Raw genomic sequence first — 24,009 nt, 5'->3', positions numbered from 1 at the left:
AGTTTAGATCACCTACCCAAAGGAAGATGCACACTTTGGGCACTGCAAAACTAAGTGGAAGCATCCATTAGGTTACCCTGATCTGGCCATTATGCATTAAGTATCAATGTTAGTCACACTGGACGGGTCAACATGTGCATTAAGGCACTTTGTCTAATGTGCATTAAATTTTGTACCTCAAATGTGAAGTACTAAAGAAACGTGCATTAGGCTGCCTTAGTGTGCAGTAATGAATGTGCACAGTTTTTAAAGTGAGGCTGCTGCACATGAAGCATCTCTTACTGCACATGAGCCTAATCATGCGTTTTTTTAAGTGATGCTTTAATGCACTGTAAAATAGGCTACTGCGCATTAAAGTGCACATAGATGTGCCCACTGTGTGTTAGGTTAGGTAAAGACATTACACGTTACTGGTATAAGTGACTGGAAACGAGTCTATACCCATAAACAGAACAGAAGTTCAGCACACTATCCATAACAAGTCTGGCGAGCACGGACTGGTTTAAAAATGGTGGAACCCAGTCTAAGATCCCCCCCGCAAGGGCAAATGTGTGCTCTGTTTGTTACCACTCTAAACTATACTGCTTATCGAAAACTACGTAACTTAAGACTGATTCTGCCTCAGGCTTTTTGAATATCTGTACCCAGCCTCAGTGGGGTTACTGACTAAATACTTATAGATCAAAACCAAAAAATATGCTTTAGTTGAATTTACAGAAGAATCTTAATAAGATAACTTTATACAGGACTAACTAGATTTTATAATAGTTCCAGCTCGGCTTTCAATGAAATGCATGGCTACACTACTGAATCTCATCCATTGTACACACACATTATAGGAGTTATTTTTATGAACAGTTGTTAAGTGCAGTAATTAATAATTGAGAATGCTTTTTAAACAACATTGATTTTTACATTTTTTTCATAATATAACTGCAGATCTTAATGTGTATGTGCCTAGCAAGAAACCAAAATAATCATGTACATTAAAACTACAGGTGAAATAAACACTGTGAAACCACACCGCCCCCAAAACACAGCAGGTTATGTAGCACCTTGCAAAAAAAATCCCATTAGAGTACATGTAACAGAGGAAATGATTCAGATCATGCCAAAGCAATTAGAACTGAACACAGGAAAAAAGAAAAACCTGAAAAGGGAATTATTAAGGAAGATTTGGCTCATCCAGAGACCTGAGGCAACTGGTGACTAAGTTTGATCGAGCAGAAAAGACGAACTTGGACATTCCTGATCATCTGCTAAATTCACACAGAAGCCATAAAATAAAGGAGCTTTCTGTTTTTGTTTTTCATGCTGACAGGAAGTTGAACATGAAAGCAAGTAAACAATAAAAGTTTTATTCCCGAGGAATACAGCTGCACTGCTGAAGCTACAGAAAGCAGTTCAAACTACAATAACAACGTGCATGATTTGGGTTTCTTGTAACGTACATACAGGAGGCAACTTTAGTAACAAAAAGGAACTGACAGGCGTCTTTCTAAAACATTTTCTGTTCTATGCTAGAAGCCCTTTAAAACAAACAGGTTTATAAAAGGCTACATTCCCAGGTTCCAGGGTATAGAGATTATTAGCTGTATAATAAACTGATTGTTTTATCCTAGTTATGTTTGTGAAAATGTACTGCATTTCAAATTTCTATGCTCTCACCAAATTCTTCTGCAATTTTAGAGAAAAGTACTTAATTGTGTTAGTCTGAAGTCAGGAAGGCGGCAGGACAGGGTAGCAACTTAGAAGGGCATAAAGCTTTCACAGGCAACAGACTACTTAATCAGCTGTCATCTCTGAAAGCTTACAGCCCGTCGTACCAGTTAGGCTCTAAGACACTGGTGCTCAACTCCCAGCTTCCAGAAGACCCATGAGTCTTCCCACGGGTCTGGAAATTTGGCAGTGGGGGAGTGCTAGCAGTGTTTATTACTGCTCCTCTGCTGCCAAAGTTCCAGATCCATAGAGGCCCTGTGGGCTGGATGACAAGGCCTTGCGCACTAGATTGAACCAGTGCGCAGCCAGATCTGGGTGCAAGGAGCTGAGCTGGTGCAGAGTTGGACAGCACCTGGGACCGGCGGTGCACCACTCATCCAGCCTACAGGCCTGAGAGGTCGAGCACCACTGCTCTAAGGTGATACCCTGCCCAGGCTTCTGTCTACAATTTTAGTTAGTGTCAACATACAATAACATTTCTAATATACTACATTTCTGGTTAAACTAATTTGTATACCATCAATTTGCAGTGTAATACCAGTTTTATTGTTTATACCTTCAAAGCATGCTTGGACTGTACTTTATATACTAATAACAAAGGCACTGTTATATTAGAGCAATCCAATATTCTGTCTCCAACAGTGATCAGTACCGGATGCAAGTATTTTTCCACCAAACTAATATAGAATAAAGTGCTCACAGGGGAAGCTTCTTCCTAATCCACAAATTGCTGGTTGCCTCATTCCCAGAAGTATGAGATTGTACAGATTGTGACTGTGGTCAGTCCAATGTGATCCATCCACATTTAACTGCTTTTTTGAAATCTGGTTTCTCGCTGGTGTCAACAACATCTCATGGCAATACTCTGCAGGAAGTACTATGTTGTACCACTTTAAAATATGCTACCTTTCAACTTCATTGTATATTCTTGGATTCTGAAAAGGGTAAGCTGAATCATCAAATTTGACTTCTTAACATTCATCTGTCTCTCCAGCATATTGCCTTTATTATCAATGACATTAAGCAAAACAATCTTTATTTTCTCCTTCTCAGAATATAAGCTTCTTTATGCAACTTTCCATTTTTGCTACTTATTCTTAGGTTCCTATTTCTGCTAAACCTCCTTGGATGATCACAACTGGACATAATACTTTAGGTGAGAACATTGCATTGATGTATGTAGTGATATTACAATACATAATATTTAATAATTTTTTTCTAAGCCACACTTCTTTTAAAAACATACATTTTATTTGCTACTGAACAGAGGTTATCACTGAGGCCTTTTCACAACAACATCCACTATTTTCCCTGAATGGCTTGAGTTTTTAGGAGTCACTAATGTAAGAGCAGTTTGAATTAATCTTTCTAAATTTTCTTATTTTGACTTTCTTAACAAATTTCATCCTTCACCATCCTACCCCATTCACTTAGTTTTGTTACATCCTCTTTATTGCATCCACTTTGTCTCCTTTGCTCTCAGCAACTGTGAATTATCAGCTGTTCACTCTTTTTCCAGATCTAACCCTGTAATCCCAAGTATCTCTTGTTCACTGCCTGCCAGAAACTGAGCGTTTATTCTAACTCTGTCTTTTTACAGCACCTGATGAAGTGAGCTTCCGTTTACAAAAACATGTACTGTAGTGCTGTATACACATACATCTACTTTGGTTAGTTTATAATGTGCAAACCTACACTGTCTTCTGTACTAGGGCCATGGACAGCAGCAAGGAACAGTTAAGACAGTGGTAGGAATATTTCCTGCAATAGATGCCAGCAGCAGCCCCAACAGTAGTTGTCAAAATTCTTCGTTGGTTGTCCTGTGAACATTCCTACCTCATTCAAACTCTGCACTTTTCCCTCAGATTGACTGGCTGTCACCTCTGCTTCTGCTCTTTTTTCTTGCATTGATTTGACAAAAGAAAACAATTTCTGTCTTTGAGACAGGTACAAAGGTCCTCACAAAATCATACAAAATTAGCATTGGAAGAGACCTCAGGACGTCAGCTAGTCCAACCCCCTGCTCAAAGCACGACCATGCCCAACTAGATCATTCCAACCAGGGCTTTGTCAATCCAGGCCTTAAAAGTCTCCAAGGATGGAGATTCCACCACTTCTCTAAATAGCTGTTCCAGTGCTTCACCACCCTCTTAGTGAGACAATTTTTCCTAACAGCCAACTTTAACCTTCCTTGCTGCAACTTGAGACCACTGCTCCTTGTTCTGTCATCACTGAGAACAGTCTCACTCCATCCTCTTAGGAACCACCCTTCAGATAGTTAAAGACTGCTCAGTTCAACCCCAAATCCTTCTCGTTTGTGATCTGCAGCGCTGCTCTCTTTGGAGACTGGCCTGAGTTAGGAGGTGGATCACTATTAGGGTTGTAATCACTGGTGCAGGCAGCTAAGGCAAATTCAATTATTTAAAAGTAGATTTGGATGCCTATGCTTTGGAGTGGCTGTTAAGCCTTGATCTATCTAGTCACGTGATAAGCTCTGAGTAGAGTCAAATGTAGAATCAAGTTGCTTACCCTGATTTTTGGCATTCTTAAGTTTGACTGCTGTTTCCCCAGCAACTGTGACTGCAAAAGGACCACATAATTTGTGGTTCCAAAGAAAATTAAGAGCCCCCATAGGCTTTAGAAGGCACTTATGCGCTGCAGAGGATAGTCTGTCTGTCCCAGCAGCTATGGAGACACATCAGTACTGGTGGGTGGAATTAATACAAAGCAGCAGAGACTCGCAGATTGGTTTGCCTCCAGAGATTCAAGGAGAATGTTATCTAGTGTCTATGTACCTACCTGTGGAAAAGGAAATAAACTACAAAGATTCCATTAAATTTGGAAAGATTAAAGATATGAACACAGAACCCATTCTCACTACAAAAAAACTACTGCCAATAATTCTGAACAGATGGTGGGTCCTTTTCCTACTCATTTGCCCATCTTGCAGTAGGTCAGGTTCATTTCTTACTACAGACTCCTATAGTGCCACCACAAATTAGGGCCCAATCAGGAAGTGCTATTGTACTACAAATACTGCATTTATTTCAATAAGATAACCCTCCAATAATTAGATTCTATATATGGAAAATGTATAAATTTGATATAATTTTCCAGGTATAAAATCTAATTATTGGAGGTTTGCCTTGAATTTGTCCCCTTCCCACTGCTACCATAAGGAAAAAAAACCTGGGGGGTCAGGTAGCTCCCTTGCCCTCTGCCTCCCCGACTTCTTCCTTTTTACTGCCCGACCCTGCTCTCCCTAAGCACATATTAGTCAGAAACAAATTTGAAAACACTGACCTTGAAATAAACATAATGGTAGCAATTTGTATATAGTACCCATAGACTAAGTTAATCTAGAATCAACACACTTTAGCTTTTTGAAACTGCTGCAAGTTTTAATACAGGTATTCTATCAACACACTTTTAAGCAGCACTTTGGTACCTACTTACATATAGTACAAACTCTGCATGATATTATTCCCAAGACAAAAGGCTCATGATTTACCACAGGCCCCAGCAAAGTCAAAAGCATTTCAAGCCATGATGACCCCACAGCTTAGCACTGCTCAGTACTCCAGATACCTCCCTCTACACAAAGGATCCGTGAGCTAATTAGCCCAATTTATGACTGGAACAAAGTGTTCTTGTAACGAGTCCTGGGATCCTCCAAAAACTTATATGCAGATGAAGTGCAAGGTAACCTGGTCCAACTTCACTTCATGGACCGGCAGACATTACCAAGCAGGGTCCCAAACTTCATGGAGGGCAGGGCCACAGTAATCGTATGCGACAGGCTGAGACAGGGGGATCCTGGGTGAACTGTATGGGACCCCACTTGGTAATGTTTGCCACTCATTTAAGGCTGGTGAAGAAACAGAAATCCCTGGAAATGGGATAGAATGGTGCAGCTCAGCTGTGGGAATGAAGAGATAGTTAAAATGTAATGACTTCAAAGAGAGTCACTGCTGAGAAGGACTGTACTCAGTGGGCACTAGCATGTATCTTATTCAGATGGGCTGCACTAACTTAGCCTTGTGGTACGTTCCCATCAGCATGCTTGCCCAATCGGGGCAATGCATTTTGAAGTCACAGAAACATAGAAAATTAGGGTTGGAAGGACTTCAGGAGGTCATCTAGTCCAAACCCCTGCTCAAAGCAGGACCAGCCCCAACTATATATCATCCCACCCAAAGCTTTGTCTAGCCAGGTCTTAAAAACTTCCAAGGATGGAGATTCCACAACCTCTCTGGGTAACCTGTTCCAGTGTTTTATTACCTACCTAGTGAGAAAGTTATCCCTAATATCTAACCTAAACTTCCTTTGCTTCAACTTGAAACCACTGTTCTCTACTACCACTGAGAACACCACTAGCTCCATCCTCTTTTGAATTCCCCTTCAGATAGTTGAAGGTTGCTATTAAATCCTCCCCTCTGTCTTCTCTTCTCCAGACTAAGTAAGCCCAATTCCCTTAGCCTCTCCTCATAAGTTGTGTGGCCCCCTAACCATCTGTTACCCCCTGCTGGACTCTCACCAATTAGTCGACATCCTTTCTGTAGTGGGGGGCCTAAAACTGGATCTACTACTCCAGATGTGGCCTCACCAGTGCTGAAGACTCATGTTCAGTGCTGGCTGTGTTTAATAAGCTTCATAGCTCCTTTCCATTAATGAACACATGCTGCTTTTGGCAGCAGTTTAATGATAGCCAATGTATTTAAAGAGGTTTCTGTGTATGTGAATGTAAGACACAGGACCTCCAATACCATGCTGATTTGGGGGAGGGGAGGAGGAAACCTCATCTTATATTCAAGTAAATATGGTACAGATGAATGGTTCACTCCTGAGTCTCCAGGTCTCAATTCCGTGCAGAAAAAACCCAGTTACAGCTCCCTTACATTTAATCATTAATGAACATGAACACTATGTATCACCAAGTGTGTTCCACAGGTACCTTCTTTATTTTTCAAAACAATACTTTTTGAAGTGTAATTAGCTGCTCCATATTCAACACTTTAAATGTCAGTTACAAATAGGTTAGCTTGTGATGAAGAAAATGAAAAGTGACACTCATAGAGTATTATTTTTTTTCATGGGGTAATTTATAAATGACTTTTTTTAAATGCATTTCAGCTTACAGAATCATAGAAAAATAGGGCAAGATAGAAAAATAGAGGACCTTAGGTGGTCATCCAGTTGACAGTCTTAATCAAGGCAGGATCTTCCCCATCTAAACTGACTCATTCTAAGTGTCAGTTTCCCTACTGTGAAGTATGACTGCTCTTTCTTTCTTTCCTCCCGCAATGATTGAGAATCTTCTATTACCATCAGGTTTATAACAACTGTCCATATATCTGAAGATGTAGTAGGTTTGGGGATTTGCCTAGCTCAAAAATCTCAAAACTCGACACAGTTCTTTATTTCCTGGGCGCACCCGTCCCACAGGAAATCTCTTAAACATAAAATCAGTCCTCCGTAACACAATTTAGAATAGTCCACACCAGGTGCACTTACGGTCCTTGATCTTCTCGAGCCCAAGAAGTTGCCGCAGGCTCTCTGCTGCTCCCTCCATATACAATCTTCCTCCTCAGGCTGTCTCTGACTCAGTGCTGGTGTGGTGCTGCTGTTTCCAGTCTTGCAGCCCTGGGCCTTTTCCCAGACCCTGCGTCTCGGACTGACTTTCTCTCCTCTCTCTCATCTGCCTCTCCCTGAGAGTCTCTCTAGTTTCCTTTGGCTCCTCTCCCTAGGAGCCTTTTAGCTTCCCATGGCCAGCCAATTATCTGGCTTCCTAGCAGCCTGTAATTACTCCTAACTGGTCTGTAGCCCCTGCCAGCCTGAGGGGCACAGCCTCTACCTGCCAGTCTGCTACAGAAGACTTATCCCCACCATGATCTCCCATAAACTTCTAATACTTCCTTGCATGTGTCCACTATAACTTCCAGGTCTATTTCTACAGCCCAGCCTGTCATTCCCCAATTTATATTTGCATGTGTGATTGCTCCACCTGAAATGCAGTACTCATACAGGTGTACATCTAAATAAAGTATCTTCATATGGAAATTTTCAGTTAAAAACCAAGCTATTAGCCTTCTCCATCTATATTACAAGTCAGCAGTGTTCAGCCTTTCTGTAACAACCTTAACCATAAGGAATTTTCTTGGGAGGCTGACATTCTGATTGGTATCTGAGAGTCTGATACACTGAGGAGGAGGGTTTATGGCTAAAAGTGGGTAATATTTCAAACCAAGACAAGAACAGATTTGAGCTGCAACTGATCCTTTTTCCTTTGCAAGAAATCCTGTTGTTTCCACTGTTCCTTACCTCCTTTACTTGTCTTGCTTTCCAACAAGAAATTGGGGCCAGCAAAGAAAAGTGCAACTTTGTGATTCCAATATACACTGAGGAGTCATGAAACTGAGCATGATACTAACAGTACTTAAGCATCCATAAAAAAATAGCATATGAGAAACTCCTGGGCTTAGAAGAATTCCTTCCCGACTATGGTTATCATTTTCACACAGTGATTTTTAGTGTGCATCACAGAAGAGATGCAGGAGAAAAATTCAAAGAAATAGCTAAATTTCAAACTTCAGGGTACATTTCTTTTTTTGTGGAGCAATGCTTAGTGGAAGTTATCACTTGGAAGGACAATGCTCCCATTCTTTCATGAATCTAATATCTCTGGCTGAACTACATCACCTGCAATAAATACCATGTGTTCTGCTTTCCAAAAAAGTGGCCAGCCAACTCCTGAGTTGCAAAATGTCTTTAAATGCATGATTTCTATTCCTTCTGCATCAAAACTATAGCCCTGGAAGCCTAATCTACATATAGAGTTTAGTAGGACAAGAAAAAATATCTAATTTGGAATCTATTCTGAACATGACACCTACCATTTTGCAGTATTTGTTCTATTCCAATTATAAAACGCAGCCCAATATTGAGTTCTTAAAAAGAAATGAGGAGAGTGAAATCTATACGCTTCCAAAAACACCATGGTAAATTATTTGTATGAAGAGTCTAGAATGTCTTACCTTTAAAATCATCTCTTGGGCCTTGCATTTCCTTCTTGTTCATTTTTCTGTCAGTGCAGGAATTGTTATGGGCACCTTTGGAATTGTTTTCTAGGTAAGCCGAGCTTGTTCCTTTCTTGGAGGGATGAGGATCACAGAGTTTTGCATTAATCTTATAAAGCTCGAGGGCCTTAATGGCTGCTGCATTGTTATCCATACGAAGAAAAGTTGGACAGGAAGCACAAAATTCATTCGTGCAGGCTTCATTTCCACAGCCCTCAGTTAACTGGTGGTAGTAGCGTTCTATTAGATGCTTTGCAGCTGCTCGCTTCCTGTACCAAACATTCAAACAGTAAGCACAAGGATTAGTATGGCTTTTATTTACAAAGCTCATTCAAAAGTATCAGCAAGGCAGAGATTAGTCAGACACTGAAATAAAACCTTTTTGATAAAGAGGACACACATCAAGAGATTATGAAAATGTAGAATTCTTATTTTGATAGATGGAAGTATATTTATCACACAATTTAGTTTGTGGTCACATGTAAATGGAAGATGAAGCCTCTTTTCATATATAGAGTGTTTTTCAGTTACCAGAAGCTCCCAGTTCTGCATTCTATTTTTATATTTCTATATACTATGACACCTTTGCTGGGGAAAACCAAGTCATTCTATTAAACTTAACCCAATTCAAGTAGCTCCAAATCAGAAATCTAGAATTAACTGTCATGAAGTTTACTTGCTACCTATGGAGACTTTTTACCATCTTTAATTTTCCCTGTGCCTGAGGAAGGGTGCATTTGCCCAAAAGCTTGCAGAAAAAGATATATTTTTTTGTGATTTCCTAGTTGGTCTAATAAAAGGTATCATCTCTGAACCAAGAGTTCTAGTGCTTTGCATTTCTTTTTCTCTCAGACCAATAAGTCTACCAAATACATCCCTGAATCATTACAGGCAACATTCAACTGGTTCACTTACTGACCCATTGCATGTGCTTCCATGCTGCTATTACACAATATGAACATCTTACACGCTTACTGTTTTATCAAACTATTTGAGTGGCATAAGTCTGTCCAAACTGAGAAACATCCATTGGATAAATTTAGGACCCAACCACTAACATGGATAACTTCATTGTGAGTTAAAATTATTCAGCATCTAACAGGTACTTGAATTGTGCACTTATAGGCACCTGAATTTTTGAAGCACAAACCTGAACCTTGGGTAAGATAAGTGTCAGAAGGGAGCTGACATACTAACTACATCATTCTGTATTAACTATTAAAAAAAATATCTCTAGTATGCCAAGGATGCAAATCCTTTAAGAAGCTGGGCACTTCTGCAGCACTGCTGGAGCAAAAATGGCTCTAACAATTCTAAATTTATTCAGTTACTTACCAATCAAGGCATTCAGTCTCTGGATAATTTTACTACTGAAAATACTGTAATAAAAGGGAAACTCAAGCCTAGTATCTTTCTGCTTACCCAATAAGGCATTTGAGTTTGAGAGTTTTTTCCAATAAGTCTTCCTTTCTCTTCCTAATTATATTTAAAATATAAAACAGTTAAGTGTCATGCATTGCCATGATGAATCTCATTTACACTTAGTATTAAAACCAGTAAAAAACAAATTGGGCAGTAAATGAATTAAACTATGTATCTTGAAAAAAGAACATGCAAATATTTAAAGCTGCTTGAATTTTTTTGCATAATCAGGAAAAAAAAAGAAAGTGCAGCTTATCCAGTGCAAAAGGCCTATTTCTTTCCCTTAATTGTTTGGAATATTTTACATGTATTTTTTTTCTTAAATTGTTCTTAAATTAAGAGAAAAGGAAATTAGCCATTTTAACAAAAAAGGCAGACGAGGGACAGACAACATTCTGGGCTTTTTAACATTTTAGTAAGAAGGTCTAAACCTAGACATCTTTATATTCTACAACTAAATCTTTCCCTTTTCTCTTATTCAACCTAGACAGAACAAGCCATCTTTCAGTACACAATACAATATGTGTTATTTAGTTGGAGTTAGTTTAATAAGGGAAATTATTTTGTCTTTATCAGATCATATTTGAAATGACTGCTATAATGGCAGACATAATGAATATGGAGGACTGAGTTTTGTTATCTATAACAGGAATTTTACTCTAACAGGAGTTATCTTTGCTCCTGTACTCATCATGATGGAAAAGCAAAGAATTTTCATGCATAATGCATTACATTAACCATTTCAAAACATGCTATAAAGTTTTTGAAGAATCATTTACATGATTTCTAATATCCATGATTTTCAGGATCAGCTTGAGAGCAGATTTGATCAAAATGGGGCTGGTATATTTTTCCTTAGGAGAATAAACTACAACCGTTTTTAAAAGGAATTTTATATCACACAAAAATCACCTTATTCCTACATGCTAAATGAAAGATAGGCTAGAGATTATTCTATAACCTGAAATAGGTCTCTAAACGTACAAACAAAAGTCACTCAAGAAGCTTGCTTTAGTTCTGATCACAGGTTCTCCCTGTCTAAATGCCGATTGCCATCTCTTTGGTTACCACAGGTTACTGCCATTTAAGAAGTTTGTTTCAGGTCAACTAAGCTAACTTTCCTTATTCAGAAACAATTTTCTTTCAACGTATAACCAAAACTGTATGCACTTGTCCTAAATTGTGGCGCAAGTGATGCTTTTATTTAATTCAGTATGGAACCTGTTATTTCTAGGGCAGTGGTGCTAAACCTTTTTTGTCCAGTGGGCTGGATGGGCTACAGTATCTCCAACATTCATTCATACTCCAATATTAACCTATTATTTCATTTGACATTTTATACTGCCTCTAAATTTACCAATTTTCAAGCACTGCAGTTTCTTTTTAATGAAATGCATAACGGAATACTCAAAATTAAGCACTGTAGTTAATTTCTGTATTTAATATTTGGAAATTGTACTTCCTGGTTGGGGCCTTTGGTGTTTCTGGAATAGAGAGAAAGTTTCAATTTTTGAGGTGACAAAATTAGTTGAATATAAAATGATGAAGAAGAAAAACATTCTTGCAGTTAAGGCATTGGGCTAGGACTCAACAGACCAGGTTCAATTCCTGACTGGTGGGTTTCCAATGTGGCCAGGGCTGAGTCATTTGGTCAAGGATTTAAAAAAAAAAAAAAAAAAAAAAAAAAAAAAAAAAAAAAAAAAAAAAAAAAAAAAAAGGGTTCCTAAAGTGAAGCTCTTAAGTTAGCAGTTAAGGTCCTAAGTAAGTGGACCTGATTTTCAAAAATTCAGAGCACTCAACAACGGTTGTTGACTTAAAGCCGTTAAACTGATGATAGCCCATCCACATGGAAAGTCAGTGTGCAGCAAACTAGAGTGTGAATTCACAGTGCACTGGATACTCCACACTAAACTCCTGTAAGGGACTCCTAGTGTGTTTTAATTACAGGCAAAAATCTCTCTCACCAAACCTCCATACATGTGGAGTATGCAGTTACATTTACACTGTAGCATATTTCACGCTAATTTTCCCATGTACACAAGGCCCTAAAGTAGGGAATTTGCCCTAGAGTAGGACTAATTGCAACTGTTTGATTACACTGATACAGTTACACCAATGCAAAATACTGGCCAGTCTTTAATTGCGATGACATATTTGCAGAGGAGGGTGTGCACTGAATCAGTCATCCTCAGTGCAAAGAGATATACAGAGCATAATCAGGGGCTTAAGACTAGATTCAGTACAGGACTTTGGAAGTTATGCATCACACCATGTAACTATAGGCACCTGGCTCCTGAGTGAAAACGAGAACCCAGAGAGCGATGCCTAGGCTCTCTGAACAGGACACTGAGAGAATTAAGCACTTGAGATATTTGTAGGTGTGATGTACAAATTAAACTAAAATACATTTTTTCAAAACTTAAATAATTTTGTTTCTAGGTGCTGCAGAAAAACAAGTGATTTTCCTAGAAGAACCACATTTAGTTGTACTGAGAATTACTTTCGAAGAATAATGGGAAAACAAACCAAAAACATCCCTTCGTACATACTCCATATGTATAGTTAAAACTAAATAGTAACAAGTGGACCTGTTTCTAAAACAAAGAACAATTTACAGAGAGCAAACATATTACCTAAAAGAAACATTTACAACAAAATGGGAGAAATGTTTTAAGTATGACTTCAGAAGAAATTTAGAAGTGTAACTTTTTCTATGGCTAACACAAGACAAGGAACTCACATAAAATATCAGAGCTATTGGTGTTAACCAAAGTTATAAGTATCTGCAAAAACACCTTTAAGTGAACACATTTTGGAATGAAGAATACACTAAGATTCATATATATAAGAATTACTAGTAGTACAAAACATGCCAGATGCTTCTTTAAAAAAAATATAAAATAAAAATATATAATGTTTTCATTTAAAAGAAACCAAAATGATATACATTACATGCATCTTTTACTGCATCAGTGCAATATTTTTATACACTGACATTAGAAAGGCATATCCATTAATACTCAGTGAAGTTCAACATCCTCTTTTAACAAATTCATTAGGAATTCAGAAGTGCCAAGACAATCTTAGCAAAGTTTCTTTTTCAAACCAAAACCAAACTAAAAAAGGATAGATTTCCTAAACTTCTATCATCTATCAATATGCCTCAAATAGAAACTGAAGGAAAATCAGTGTCCATTTTCCATGTAGATGGGGAGGGGGTGATGCGATTTTTTCAAAGCATCAAAAATTATTCCATTCATTTTTATACAACAAAGAACAAATGGGATTTTCAGTACAGTAGATCTTGCAAGCTTTTAAATCACTGATACAAATTACAGTATTGCTATACTAAGCTTTTGGAAACAAAAAGGTAAATGGAACACGGAAGTACAGAATGTGTAACAAGACTATTTGGGAACCCAGCTACTGCTCTTTTTGAGGATTTTTTTTTTTTTTTTTAATCAAAAACATTTGTCTTTGGCCTACCTATTTTGCTTGCTTAGCATAACAATAATAGGGCCAGAACAAATATAAACTGAAATCTCATAGGTATGCATTACCAACACAGTACCTCAGTACATTCACTGATTGAAACAGTAATGCAGTTTAGGGAGATTAATGCATCAACTATGTTTTTAGCCCAAGCAGTTTCAAACAATGGCTAATCCTAAAAAAAAATGCACTTTACATCTTCAAAGCCATAAAACTGAAAAGTTCATGAACAACTTTGTTTCTAAACAATGACAGCAAGTATTAGTCATCAGTAGAAAAGCACATATTATAGGACACATAGGGCATGTTCCCATGAGTGGGAATGTGGACTTCCCCTGTTTCTTCTGGCACTTGGTACATTGCCCTGGGTGGGGTAGGAGAGGCTGAGGCCAGAACCTGGGCTGGCCCCAGCAGCCTTATTTGGGGTCCTGGGGGCCTCTGGGAGCTGCAGCCATCCTGCAACAGGGAGCCTGGCCATCAGCTGGAGTGTGGCTCCAGCCGGCCAGGGTCCAGCCTCAGGCAGCATGTGCTGCTGCCATGTGCACTGCCTCATTTTATTAGATGCAGGGTTTTTTTTGACACTGGGAATATATAAAGTTTACACTTTACCCTTCCCTACTTTTCCCTAGCTTAAAAGGACTCTTAGCCCCAGAGTATGTGCAATTACTTTTTCAGTAGGTTTCATAACTAAATCCATCAGAAGGGGGCTAAGATTCTCCTCATAGTAATAAGTATAGAAAATAAGATTTTTTTTTTAATTTTGGTCAAAGATGTATCCTATTAGATCATGGTGAGGTCTGTGCTTACATGAGAAGTTGTATAGCTATAATCCAGGGGTGTCAAACTCATCTTGTGGGCTGGGCTCTAGCCTGGGGTAGCTGGTGGCAGAAACTTGCCACAGCAGCGGCAGCAGTCATCACTGTACTGGAAGAGCAAATGGTGGCAGATTGGGCAGCTGCTTGCCATGGCGGAGGTGCACAAGCAGAAGTGGGCCAGGCAGCTGCAGGGAAACCAAGAGCTGTGTTGCAAAACCCTTGCTTGCCCCTAAGCTGCCAATGGCCATGTCCAATGGGGACATAGGGCCCCAGGTTCTGTGGGAGACCTTGCCCAACACTATCCATGCTCCCAAATTACCGGACCCACCACTAGCCTGGCAGGCCAGACGAAGCGACTTTGTGGTTCGGATGTTTCACAGTCCTATTAAGTGCTCTTTTCATGTATTCACAGCAGATGCCCTGGTTACCTCCACTATCCTTATAATACAATACATTTATATCATGTTACAAATTACATTGCGAACTATCAGTTGAACTTGCATTTAAACTCCTTTTCATAGAAAAGTTGGGCTGGAAAAGACCTCAAGATGTCATCTAATTCAACCCCCTGCTCAAGGTAGGATCATCCTTATCCAAGCCAGCCTGTACAAGTGCTTATTTAATTTATTCCTAAAACTACAAACAATCGTGAAGCACAACTACAAGACACTGACTCGAAACACCAAAAACACCTTAACTTGCCACAGGGAAGGCATGGGTACGAGGGCATTGTCATGTGTCCCATTGCTGCAAGGGTTATTAAAACTGCTGCTACAGAGGAAGGCAAAAATCCCTACAGTCCATGCCAATCTGATTGTGGGGTAAAATTGCCCCCTCACCCAAATGTGGTGATTAGTTTGGCCCTGAGCAGCTGGGCAAGAACCTCTAACCTGGATCTTCCAAATTTTAGTCCCAGCAGCAGCACTGGCACACTCCAGTCAAAACTTCCACCCTTAGTTGCAGCCAACACCAATGTTTTTAAGGCAAGAAAAACCCTGACACCAACAGCAACAGGAAGGGAAAAAACTGCTTCCACACTCCATGTGGCAACCAGGAAAGCTGAGAAGCATGGGATAAACCAAACACCCACTCTGCTCTGCAACCTGGGGACAGCAAACAACTGAACACATCACACCTCCAACCTGCAGAGCCAAAATTCCCCTTTCTGTAATACTATCCTCTCTGTAAACTTATCCCAGATCCTTTAATCTCTTTTTTTTTTTTGTAACTAAGCTGGTTGTGGAGCTCTCCCCTTCATTCTCTTGCTGCTAAGCACACTCCTTTTTACTACCCACCTGCTTTGGGCTGCAGAGCTCTTGTGATCTCCCAATGACCTGTGCATGGTGGGCTGCCAACTCTTGGATGATTCCTGAGCAATGCTTATTCAACCTCTTCCTGAAAACTTCTGATGAAGGAGGCTGCCCTTGGCAAACCTATTACACTGTATTCTAGAAAGCAGCCATGCCCAAGAATACTGTTTGATGCAACAGTGATAGGACCTGCTTTGCAGAAGTCAAGATAATCTTGGATTTTACTGTCTCACCTGCTCACCAACTGAAGTGTTCCAATGGAACAAATGATAAAAAGAAAGTTTACATAACTAATTTTTTTTCCCATTCTGCCAGCAAGGGTTTGAGTCCATTCCTAACCACCCACCTTTATCTCAAGAAAGCAAGTCCATATCTGCTGACTGGAGTAAGACTTTTGTCTGCCACCCAGCAGCCAACTGAAAACACATGTGAACACCTCCATGCCTTCTGCTGGCTGTCATGGTCCATGAAGGAGCTTGTAACTTCCCAAGATACACATCATACTCTGACAGCATGGTGGCTGAGTGGAACTACTATAAATACCTGGGTGTAAATTTAACTCTGGTCAGAGGTGGCTGCTGTCTGTCACCAGACCTTCAGGGCAGAGCAAGGAAAGTAAAGACCAGAGCAAGAGGCTATTTCAGAGGCAGATGTCAATCTGATAAGAGAGGTGACCAATGCCATGTACCAAAAAGGACTTCTGGAGGGACTGCCAAATCTGAATGCTGACCTACTTCAGACTTACAGAAGGGGAGAGATCAGACATGACAAGAGTGAATGGTACAGCTTTGTTTGCAGAGACTTATAGTTCTAGAGTGCTTTTAGAAGTAAGGGCTGGAGATGTCTGAGACAGTGGTTTTGGAGTTTAAGATAGTGGGACTTCAGATTTCAGTGTGCAAAACAGGACTTCTGGAAGGAAGGCTGAGCCTTAAAAACCCTGAGCCAGAAACATCAGCTAGACTACCAGGTGCACCTGGCTGTGAAGCACATGGAACCCAGTAGTTGGAAATGTAAAAGCAGAAATGATTAATAAATGTGGATGTTATTTATAATACCACATTATACCTCAGAGCTGCATAGATATACTGAGAGAATTTTTGGTGCTGGCTAACGTTTCTGGAAGGACTGTTGCAGATCCATCCATTCCAAGATCTGCAATGAAGCATCTGGTACCAATACATCATCTTTGCAATTAACAGATGAGTTTGGTTCTGACCAGAGTGCTTTGAAGATTCACTACATGTTGGATTTACTGGCAGCTGGATACTTTTTAAACATTTTTAAACATGCTGGTAATTTCTTTTTTTAAGGCATTCTCTCCAGGACTTGAAAGCACAGGAGTGATACCTCAAAACCCCCCGACAAACTGTTTGGTCCCTGATCAAATAAGTATCAGCTATGTATATTCATATGACATAGAATGTTTGTACTTTCTTGGAAGCTGCTGGAGCATTTTTCTTCCTCCAGTCTATGATTTCTATGATATAAAGGAACAAAACTGAAAACCCAGTACTGTACACACACGCACCTGTGAGTAGTATAACAGAAAGAGCAGGTAATGCAGCTCCATGCTGAGCTGATCACATACCAAGTACAACAGGAAAAAAAATGATGGAAATAGGAGGGCTTTAAAACCCCTAGGTTACATAACAAAGTACAAAATGAGAAGCCTACAGAAATCCAATGTCTCATCAGAATACCAGAACACCAGCTTTCTTCAGTTGAGAGAGACCCGAGGCAATAGTCAAGATCAGATGCAGACCAACCAGAAAAGAAGCTTGGAAGTTTTGGAGGAAGTGAAATAAGAACTGGTATCCCAATGATTAAAACCCCACAGATTAAACTGGAACAATCTTCAGAAAGTTAAACTAGTTAGAGCAGGAAGTTACTGCTGGTGTACAACAGAAACAGGAAGAAGGAGGTACTCAATTACAAATAAGAAATCAGGAAATGGAAGGAGAGCCACAAGAAACATGTATAAGTATCTTCAAATTTAAATAAATTATGAGCTAGTAACAATTCATACATGGTAAGAATGGAGCTGAGAGTGGGAACCTGAAGAAATTTTAGCTAGCATAAGAGCCACACTGTACCATATGCTAGGAAGGGTAGGAAAAAAGTGCCAAAATGGCATCCTTTTAAATGACCCTTTTTGCAGATTAAAAAAAAGAAAGAAAAAAAAAGAAAGAACATGAATGTATTTAACCTTTTTCATTTATATTTGTCTACCTTAGCTGCAGGTGGCAATCCACATGGTATTTAACACTGTGTGCCAGCAGAGTGCAGGAGTAGACTAGAACAATTACAGCACCCCACAAACATAAGCAATTAATATATTCACTGCAGAATTAGCAAAATTGTAACTGACTTTGGAAATCCCCATATTCTGATTGGCAGAATCTACTAGAGCATGCCTGGTGGTCAAATTCATTCCATGAAGCAATTTTAGACCTGATCACAGAGCCCAGAAATCAGTGGCAGGCGGCTTCTGCAGCAATAAAGGGATCTGCATAAGGGAGTAGCTGGATGGCAAGAAGATATGATAATGGCTGTTTTTAGAGGTGTTGGCCTGCCATTAAGCAAGCAACATTATAAAAGTTATTTCGCTTCTAAAAGTTGTGGATCCCTGTACTGCAGTACAGTATACAGATTTGAAATCTGAAGTTATTTTTTCACCTGTACAGTGGCTAAGATGGCATCCAGAATTAGCATGTTGGGAACTGTGTAATATAGAGAAATAAAGCATACTTTTCCATTGTAAAGAGCAGTGTATATCTTGAAGGCTGCTAGATGCACAGACATACAACTGCTTAGTTATCCTGTTTCAGGATTTTCAGTCCTGCAAGTACTTTGTGTAGAATTACCATATGATTACTGCTCAGATAACTTTAATCTGAGTAGCCAAAATGCAAAAATCTGATAGGAGTTAATCTGATCATTACCTCACTAGCTCAATCCAACTAAAAATGTTCAGTCTGTGTAAAATAAAAAGATACCTGCCTCAGATTTATTTTTATCAGCTCCAAATTTTACAAGGAAAATAAAAGAGATCAGTAAGACCACTGAAAGGAAAAGTTTTGAGTCCTTTTACTTCCAGAATATCTCTGGTACTTATGTACTGGCTATTGTTATAATTGCCTATAATAGCCTCTAAGGTATGCGCGTGCGTGGCCGCACACAACTAAAAGTGCGGCTGCGCACCAGGGGAAGCTGGGGCGGGAGCCTGGCATGGGCTCCGTTGGCTCTGGGGAAGTGCTCCACTCCCCTGCATCAGGGCCAGGGAGTGGAGCACTTCCCTGGAGCCGGCGGAGCCCGCACCAGCCCCCTACCCCAGCCTCCATCACTGCCTTGCCTCACCTCGGGGAGGAGCCGCTGCCTGCTCCGAGTGAGGCTCCGCTGGCTCCAGGACACTGCGCCGCTCCCCCACATCGCCTCGGGGAGCGAGGAGGCACATGGTAATCAGGGCCGAGGAGTAGAGCATCGTCTTGGAGTCGGCAAAGCCTCACTGGGGCAGGCAGCGGCTCCTCCCTGAGGTGAGGCAAGGCAGGGATGGAGGCTGGTGTGGGCAGCTGGCATGGGCTCCGCTGGCTCCGGGGGAGTGCTCTACTTCCCAGCCCTGATGTGGGGGAGCGGAGCACTTCCCTGGAGCCGGGGAGCCCATGGCAGGCTCTGGCTCCAGGCCCTGGTCCCCACCTCCCAGCCCCTGGCTCCAGCCCCCCAGCATCCGGCCTCAGCCCGCTTCTCCAGCCCCCTTCGGTAAGTGTTCCACGCCAGACCGAGGCAGTGCACTCATGGACTGCTGCTTCTTAGAGGGAACATTGCCTGCAAGGCAGGGAGCAGCAAAGGCAGCTGCCTCTGTGGCTTCCCCTGGTGGTGCATGAGTGCTGGGAGCTACGTGTGTGCTGCTGGGAGTCACACATGATACAGGTGGGCCAGCCTGGCTGAGCTCTTTGCCACCATGCAGCAATGGCTGGAGCCGTGTACCACTGGGTGGCAGTGCCTGCATGGGGCATGAGTGCCCTGAGCACCTGCCACCTGCTGCTGCCGCCACTGATGATGAGAAGTTAGGACTTATCTGTTCCAGGGAAATGCCCACATCACATGATTAAAATCATGCTCCATCTTGCCTGTTTTCTTTTTAGCCTCATGAATCTGGTGCTCCTGGCCAGGTGGAAGGTGCTCTTCACAGTCTGTTCTATACCCTGGTGCTTAGAGCACTCCACTGGGAAAAGGGAGATGTGGGTTTGAGCTCCTCTAGGTGGGACACTTAGGTCTCCCACTCCCTGAACAAGTGCTCCAACTCAACTGGTCTCAAAGAAGGGCACTGAGACCCCACTGGGCATTTCTGAGAGGAGAATGCTGTTGACAATCAAACACTATCAGCATACAGTAGGAACTTCCCTTTTGCGGAACATGCTGGATCACAGGATGATGAATGCATCCTTTAGTTGGGTGCCTAAGCCCTAAAGGAGTGAGTCTGTAACTCTTCCTGTCACTCCTCCTGTGCCTCCTAGTATTTTCTTTTGGCTTCCTCTCGGTACTTGCTAGCTCAGTACACAACCAATGTAAATCATCCTTTGGAGGTGGATAACGTTCTCTGCTAACAAAGGAATTCTAGGTGCCTAATCCATACAATCTGGATCAGTGTCCCAGAAAAAGACTCAATTTTTTAGGTAAAGTAACACAGATTCATAGATGTTAGGGTCGGAAGGGACCTCAATAGATCATCAAGTCCGACCCCCTGCATAAGCAGGAAAGAGTGCTGGGTTTAGATGACCCCAGCTAGATACTCATCTAACCTCCTCTTGAAGACCCCCAGGGTAGGGGAGAGCACCACCTCCCTTAGGAGCCCGTTCCAGACCTTGGCCACTCAAACTGTGAAGAAGTTCTTCCTAATGTCCAATCTAAATCTGCTCTCTGCTAGCTTGTGGCCATTGTTTCTTGTAACCCCCGGGGGCGCCTTGGTGAATAAATACTCACCAATTCCCTTCTGTGCCCCCGTGATGAACTTAAAGGCAGCCACAAGGTCGCCTCTCAACCTTCTCTTGCGGAGGCTGAAAAGGTCCAGGTTCTCTAGTCTCTCCTCGTAGGGCTTGGTCTGCAGGCCCTTGATCATACGAGTTGCCCTTCTCTGGACCCTCTCCAGGTTATCCGCATCCTTCTTGAAGTGTGGCGCCCAGAATTGCGCGTAGTACTCCAACTGCGGTCTGACCAGTGCCCGATAGAGGGGAAGTATTACCTCCTTGGACCTATTCGTCATGCATCTGCTGATGCACGATAAAGTGCCATTGGCTTTTTTGATGGCTTCGTCACACTGCCAACTCATGTTCATCTTGGAGTCCACTAGGACTCCAAGATCCCTCTCCACCTCTGTGCCACCCAGCAGGTCATTCCCTAGGCTGTAGGTGTGCTGGACATTTTTCTTCCCTAGGTGCAGCACTTTGCATTTCTCCTTGTTGAACTGCATCCTGTTGTTTTCTGCCCACTTGTCCAACCTGTCCAGGTCTGCTTGCAGCTGTTCCCTGCCCTCCGGCGTGTCCACATCTCCCCATAGCTTTGTGTCATCTGCAAACTTGGACAGAGTACATTTCACTCCCTCGTCCAAGTCACTGATGAACACATTAAAGAGTACCGGTCCAAGGACCGATTTAAGTGGAGAATCTGAATCTGGCTCCAAGTGAATGGACCATGGTCATACAAGAAGTCAATGGCAGAGAAAAGGAGATCTGGGTTCAATTCAAAGGCCAATATTGATGGCCTTGCCACTGGGCTATCCTTCTTGTTAAATTCTTTTGGAGCATCTCCCTCTCTCTGCAGCAGCCGCTGCCTTCTGCCAGGGGCTGCAGACCTGGGTCCCTGGCCCCATAGCTTTGGCAGCTGAGGACCCCACTGACCAGCAAGAGGCACCAGCAGGACAAGCAGGCACAACTTATCCAGGGACAAATGCAAAACCTGTCCCTAGCTTTTCTGTCGCTATACAAACAAGAAATATGCTACTTCAACTTGCTGCAATACTGCTATCTGTTGAAATTTCATTAACTTTCAATACGTAAAAAGATTGGCAGAAAGCATACCATTTAATTTGCCAAGCCAGATCAAAGAACTGTTCTGTCTAGTCCTGCAGCTTGTCAGAAAAGATCAGATTATCTAAATACTGACTGATCACCTCTGTTTTCATGTAAGAACAATGGAGATGTTAAAAGGATGTGAAATTATATTTCTCGAGTTTTAAATCTAAACTCAGGGCTATAAATTTCAGCTACTGTATTAGACTACCATCTACTGGTTGGCACTAAATTAAACTCCTGTAAATCAAAAACAAATTCTATTTCCAAGATAATTGTGTGTTCTAGACTGAGGACCAAAATCACTTTCTAGAGAAAAATATGTATTTGAAATATATCTTCCGAACAAATAGCCAAAATGAACCATTTTAAATGTACGCTTAAAGGTGTTTTGCCCCCACAAACAGATGCAACAGCAACTCTTGCAAGTAACTCAAAACAGCTTTGAAATAAAATACTGAAACACATCTGTTTAGCTGCTTTCAATACTTACATTCGGCTAGTTTCAATGTTTTCAGAGTGAGGTTCTCCTGGTGATCTAAGATGCAGATAAAAAAAATATTATGCATCATTTTTTAGTCTAAATTAGTAAAATAGGTTGGATTAGAGTATATGATGTTATCTATACCTTACAGTCTATATGGTTCTATTATTGTTAAAACCACAAACAAGCTATTGAAATTTGACTTGTTTATTCACTTATTAGTTTGATTAACTATGGAGGAAAACGGGTTACAGTCAACAAATATATAATGATTCAGAGCTGATTCTTTTACTGAAGATAGCAACTCTGCAGATTCAGAGGACAGGAAACCCCAAGAGATTTTAGCTGGTACTTCCTTCTACATGCAGCTTTTCCAGGTAAAGCTTTTTTACCTTTTTCAAGGCAAGTTGAAGTTCCTTTACCATCACATAACCACTGTTGTGCCTTACTGACTAATCCTAAGCATTGTAGGGCCTGTTTTGGGAAGGAAGAGTCAATAGGATTGAGTACCAAGTTCCTGACACTTGAAGTGACTCTTAACAGATTCCAGTCACCTGTACCGCACAACGCTGTATTCATAAATTGTAGTTCCTTACTTGCAGTTATCCAAGAGGACTGCTAGTGGAAACAGATCCAAATAGTTACTTTTACTCTTCTTTTTCTCCACCCCAACAAAAGCAGCTGTTTTAGGAAGCAAATACCCTCCCTCACCAGCTCAGGAGATCATCCTCCTCTTTCTAACTACAATGTCAATTTAAAACTGCCAGGTAGCCTATCATTCTGTTCACTTCCTCCCCAAGCATAATGATGGGGAGACACTGACACAAGTTAAAGTCATCTTCCAATACTGCAACTGTTTTGTATTAACCCAGAAGAAAAAAATATCAGCTCAAATATACTCAATCAAGCATCAAGATAAGACTTTCCTTTCCTTTTTGTGTCCTTGTGACAAGCTATTTAGCAGAATTTGCAGATCTGCTGGAATCTGACAGGGTTACTCCATGAGCACTTCTGCTATGCCCTTGAACTTGCAAATACTGGGCTGCCAACCATGTGCCTTAGTGCCCATGCCCCAGCCTTCCCCTGATGAGAATATAATTCTGTACATGCATCCTACAGCTTTACAGGTTAGTCAATGACCATTACGAACAACGTCACTGGGATTTGCCAGTGGGATTGCCTCTAAAGAAAGGCCTTAATCTGAGATGCACAAACCAGAGTTTAAAATAACAAAGACAGTATGGTCTGCTTGGGCAGAGAAGCCTCTCAGACTTTCTGCTTGCATGATGTGTACAACCTCAACTAAAACAACAAACATTTTAAAGCAAGGGTAACCAACAACTCTGACACACGTTCTCTTAATGGTGTGATGGCATCTGATCCCCAATTCTAAAATCCTACAGTATGTATCAACTGATTGTTGGCCCTGGCCAGCATCAGGGGCTAGTTTGAGTCCCCAGTGTAGTCCCAGGGCCAGAGCTGACCAGGCCCAGACAGCCCTGGGTCTGGTTCACCTTGATTTGTCTGAGCCAACAATCAGTTGACTGTCAAAACCTGTGCCTAGCAGGTCTGGGTGGGCTGCTGAGAAGAGGGTTTTAAAAGTCCCCAGCAGGGGACACCCTTTAC

At 41.2% G+C, this 24,009-nt stretch overlaps 1 protein-coding gene across 2 annotated transcripts in view; it reads right to left on the bottom strand.

Annotated features, from left to right (window-relative positions):
• The window catches only part of UBE3A (ubiquitin protein ligase E3A), a 78,040-nt gene that overhangs the window by 18,255 nt on the left and 35,776 nt on the right, over nucleotides 1–24,009 (bottom strand). For both annotated transcript variants that reach the window (XM_059720970.1, XM_059720969.1), the window contains 2 exons: nucleotides 22,393–22,437; nucleotides 8,754–9,064 (listed from right to left, as the gene is read on the bottom strand). In XM_059720970.1, coding sequence (XP_059576953.1) covers nucleotides 8,754–9,064; nucleotides 22,393–22,394 — 313 coding nt within the window. In that variant the 5' untranslated portion in view covers nucleotides 22,395–22,437. The remainder of the gene's footprint in view (nucleotides 1–8,753; nucleotides 9,065–22,392; nucleotides 22,438–24,009) is intronic.

The sequence above is a fragment of the Alligator mississippiensis genome, chromosome 1, assembly GCF_030867095.1.
Source record: "Alligator mississippiensis isolate rAllMis1 chromosome 1, rAllMis1, whole genome shotgun sequence".
Lineage (NCBI taxonomy): Eukaryota > Metazoa > Chordata > Crocodylia > Alligatoridae > Alligator > Alligator mississippiensis.
Note: the sequence above shows the minus strand (reverse complement) of the source record. Positions and strands in the feature narration are given on the sequence as shown.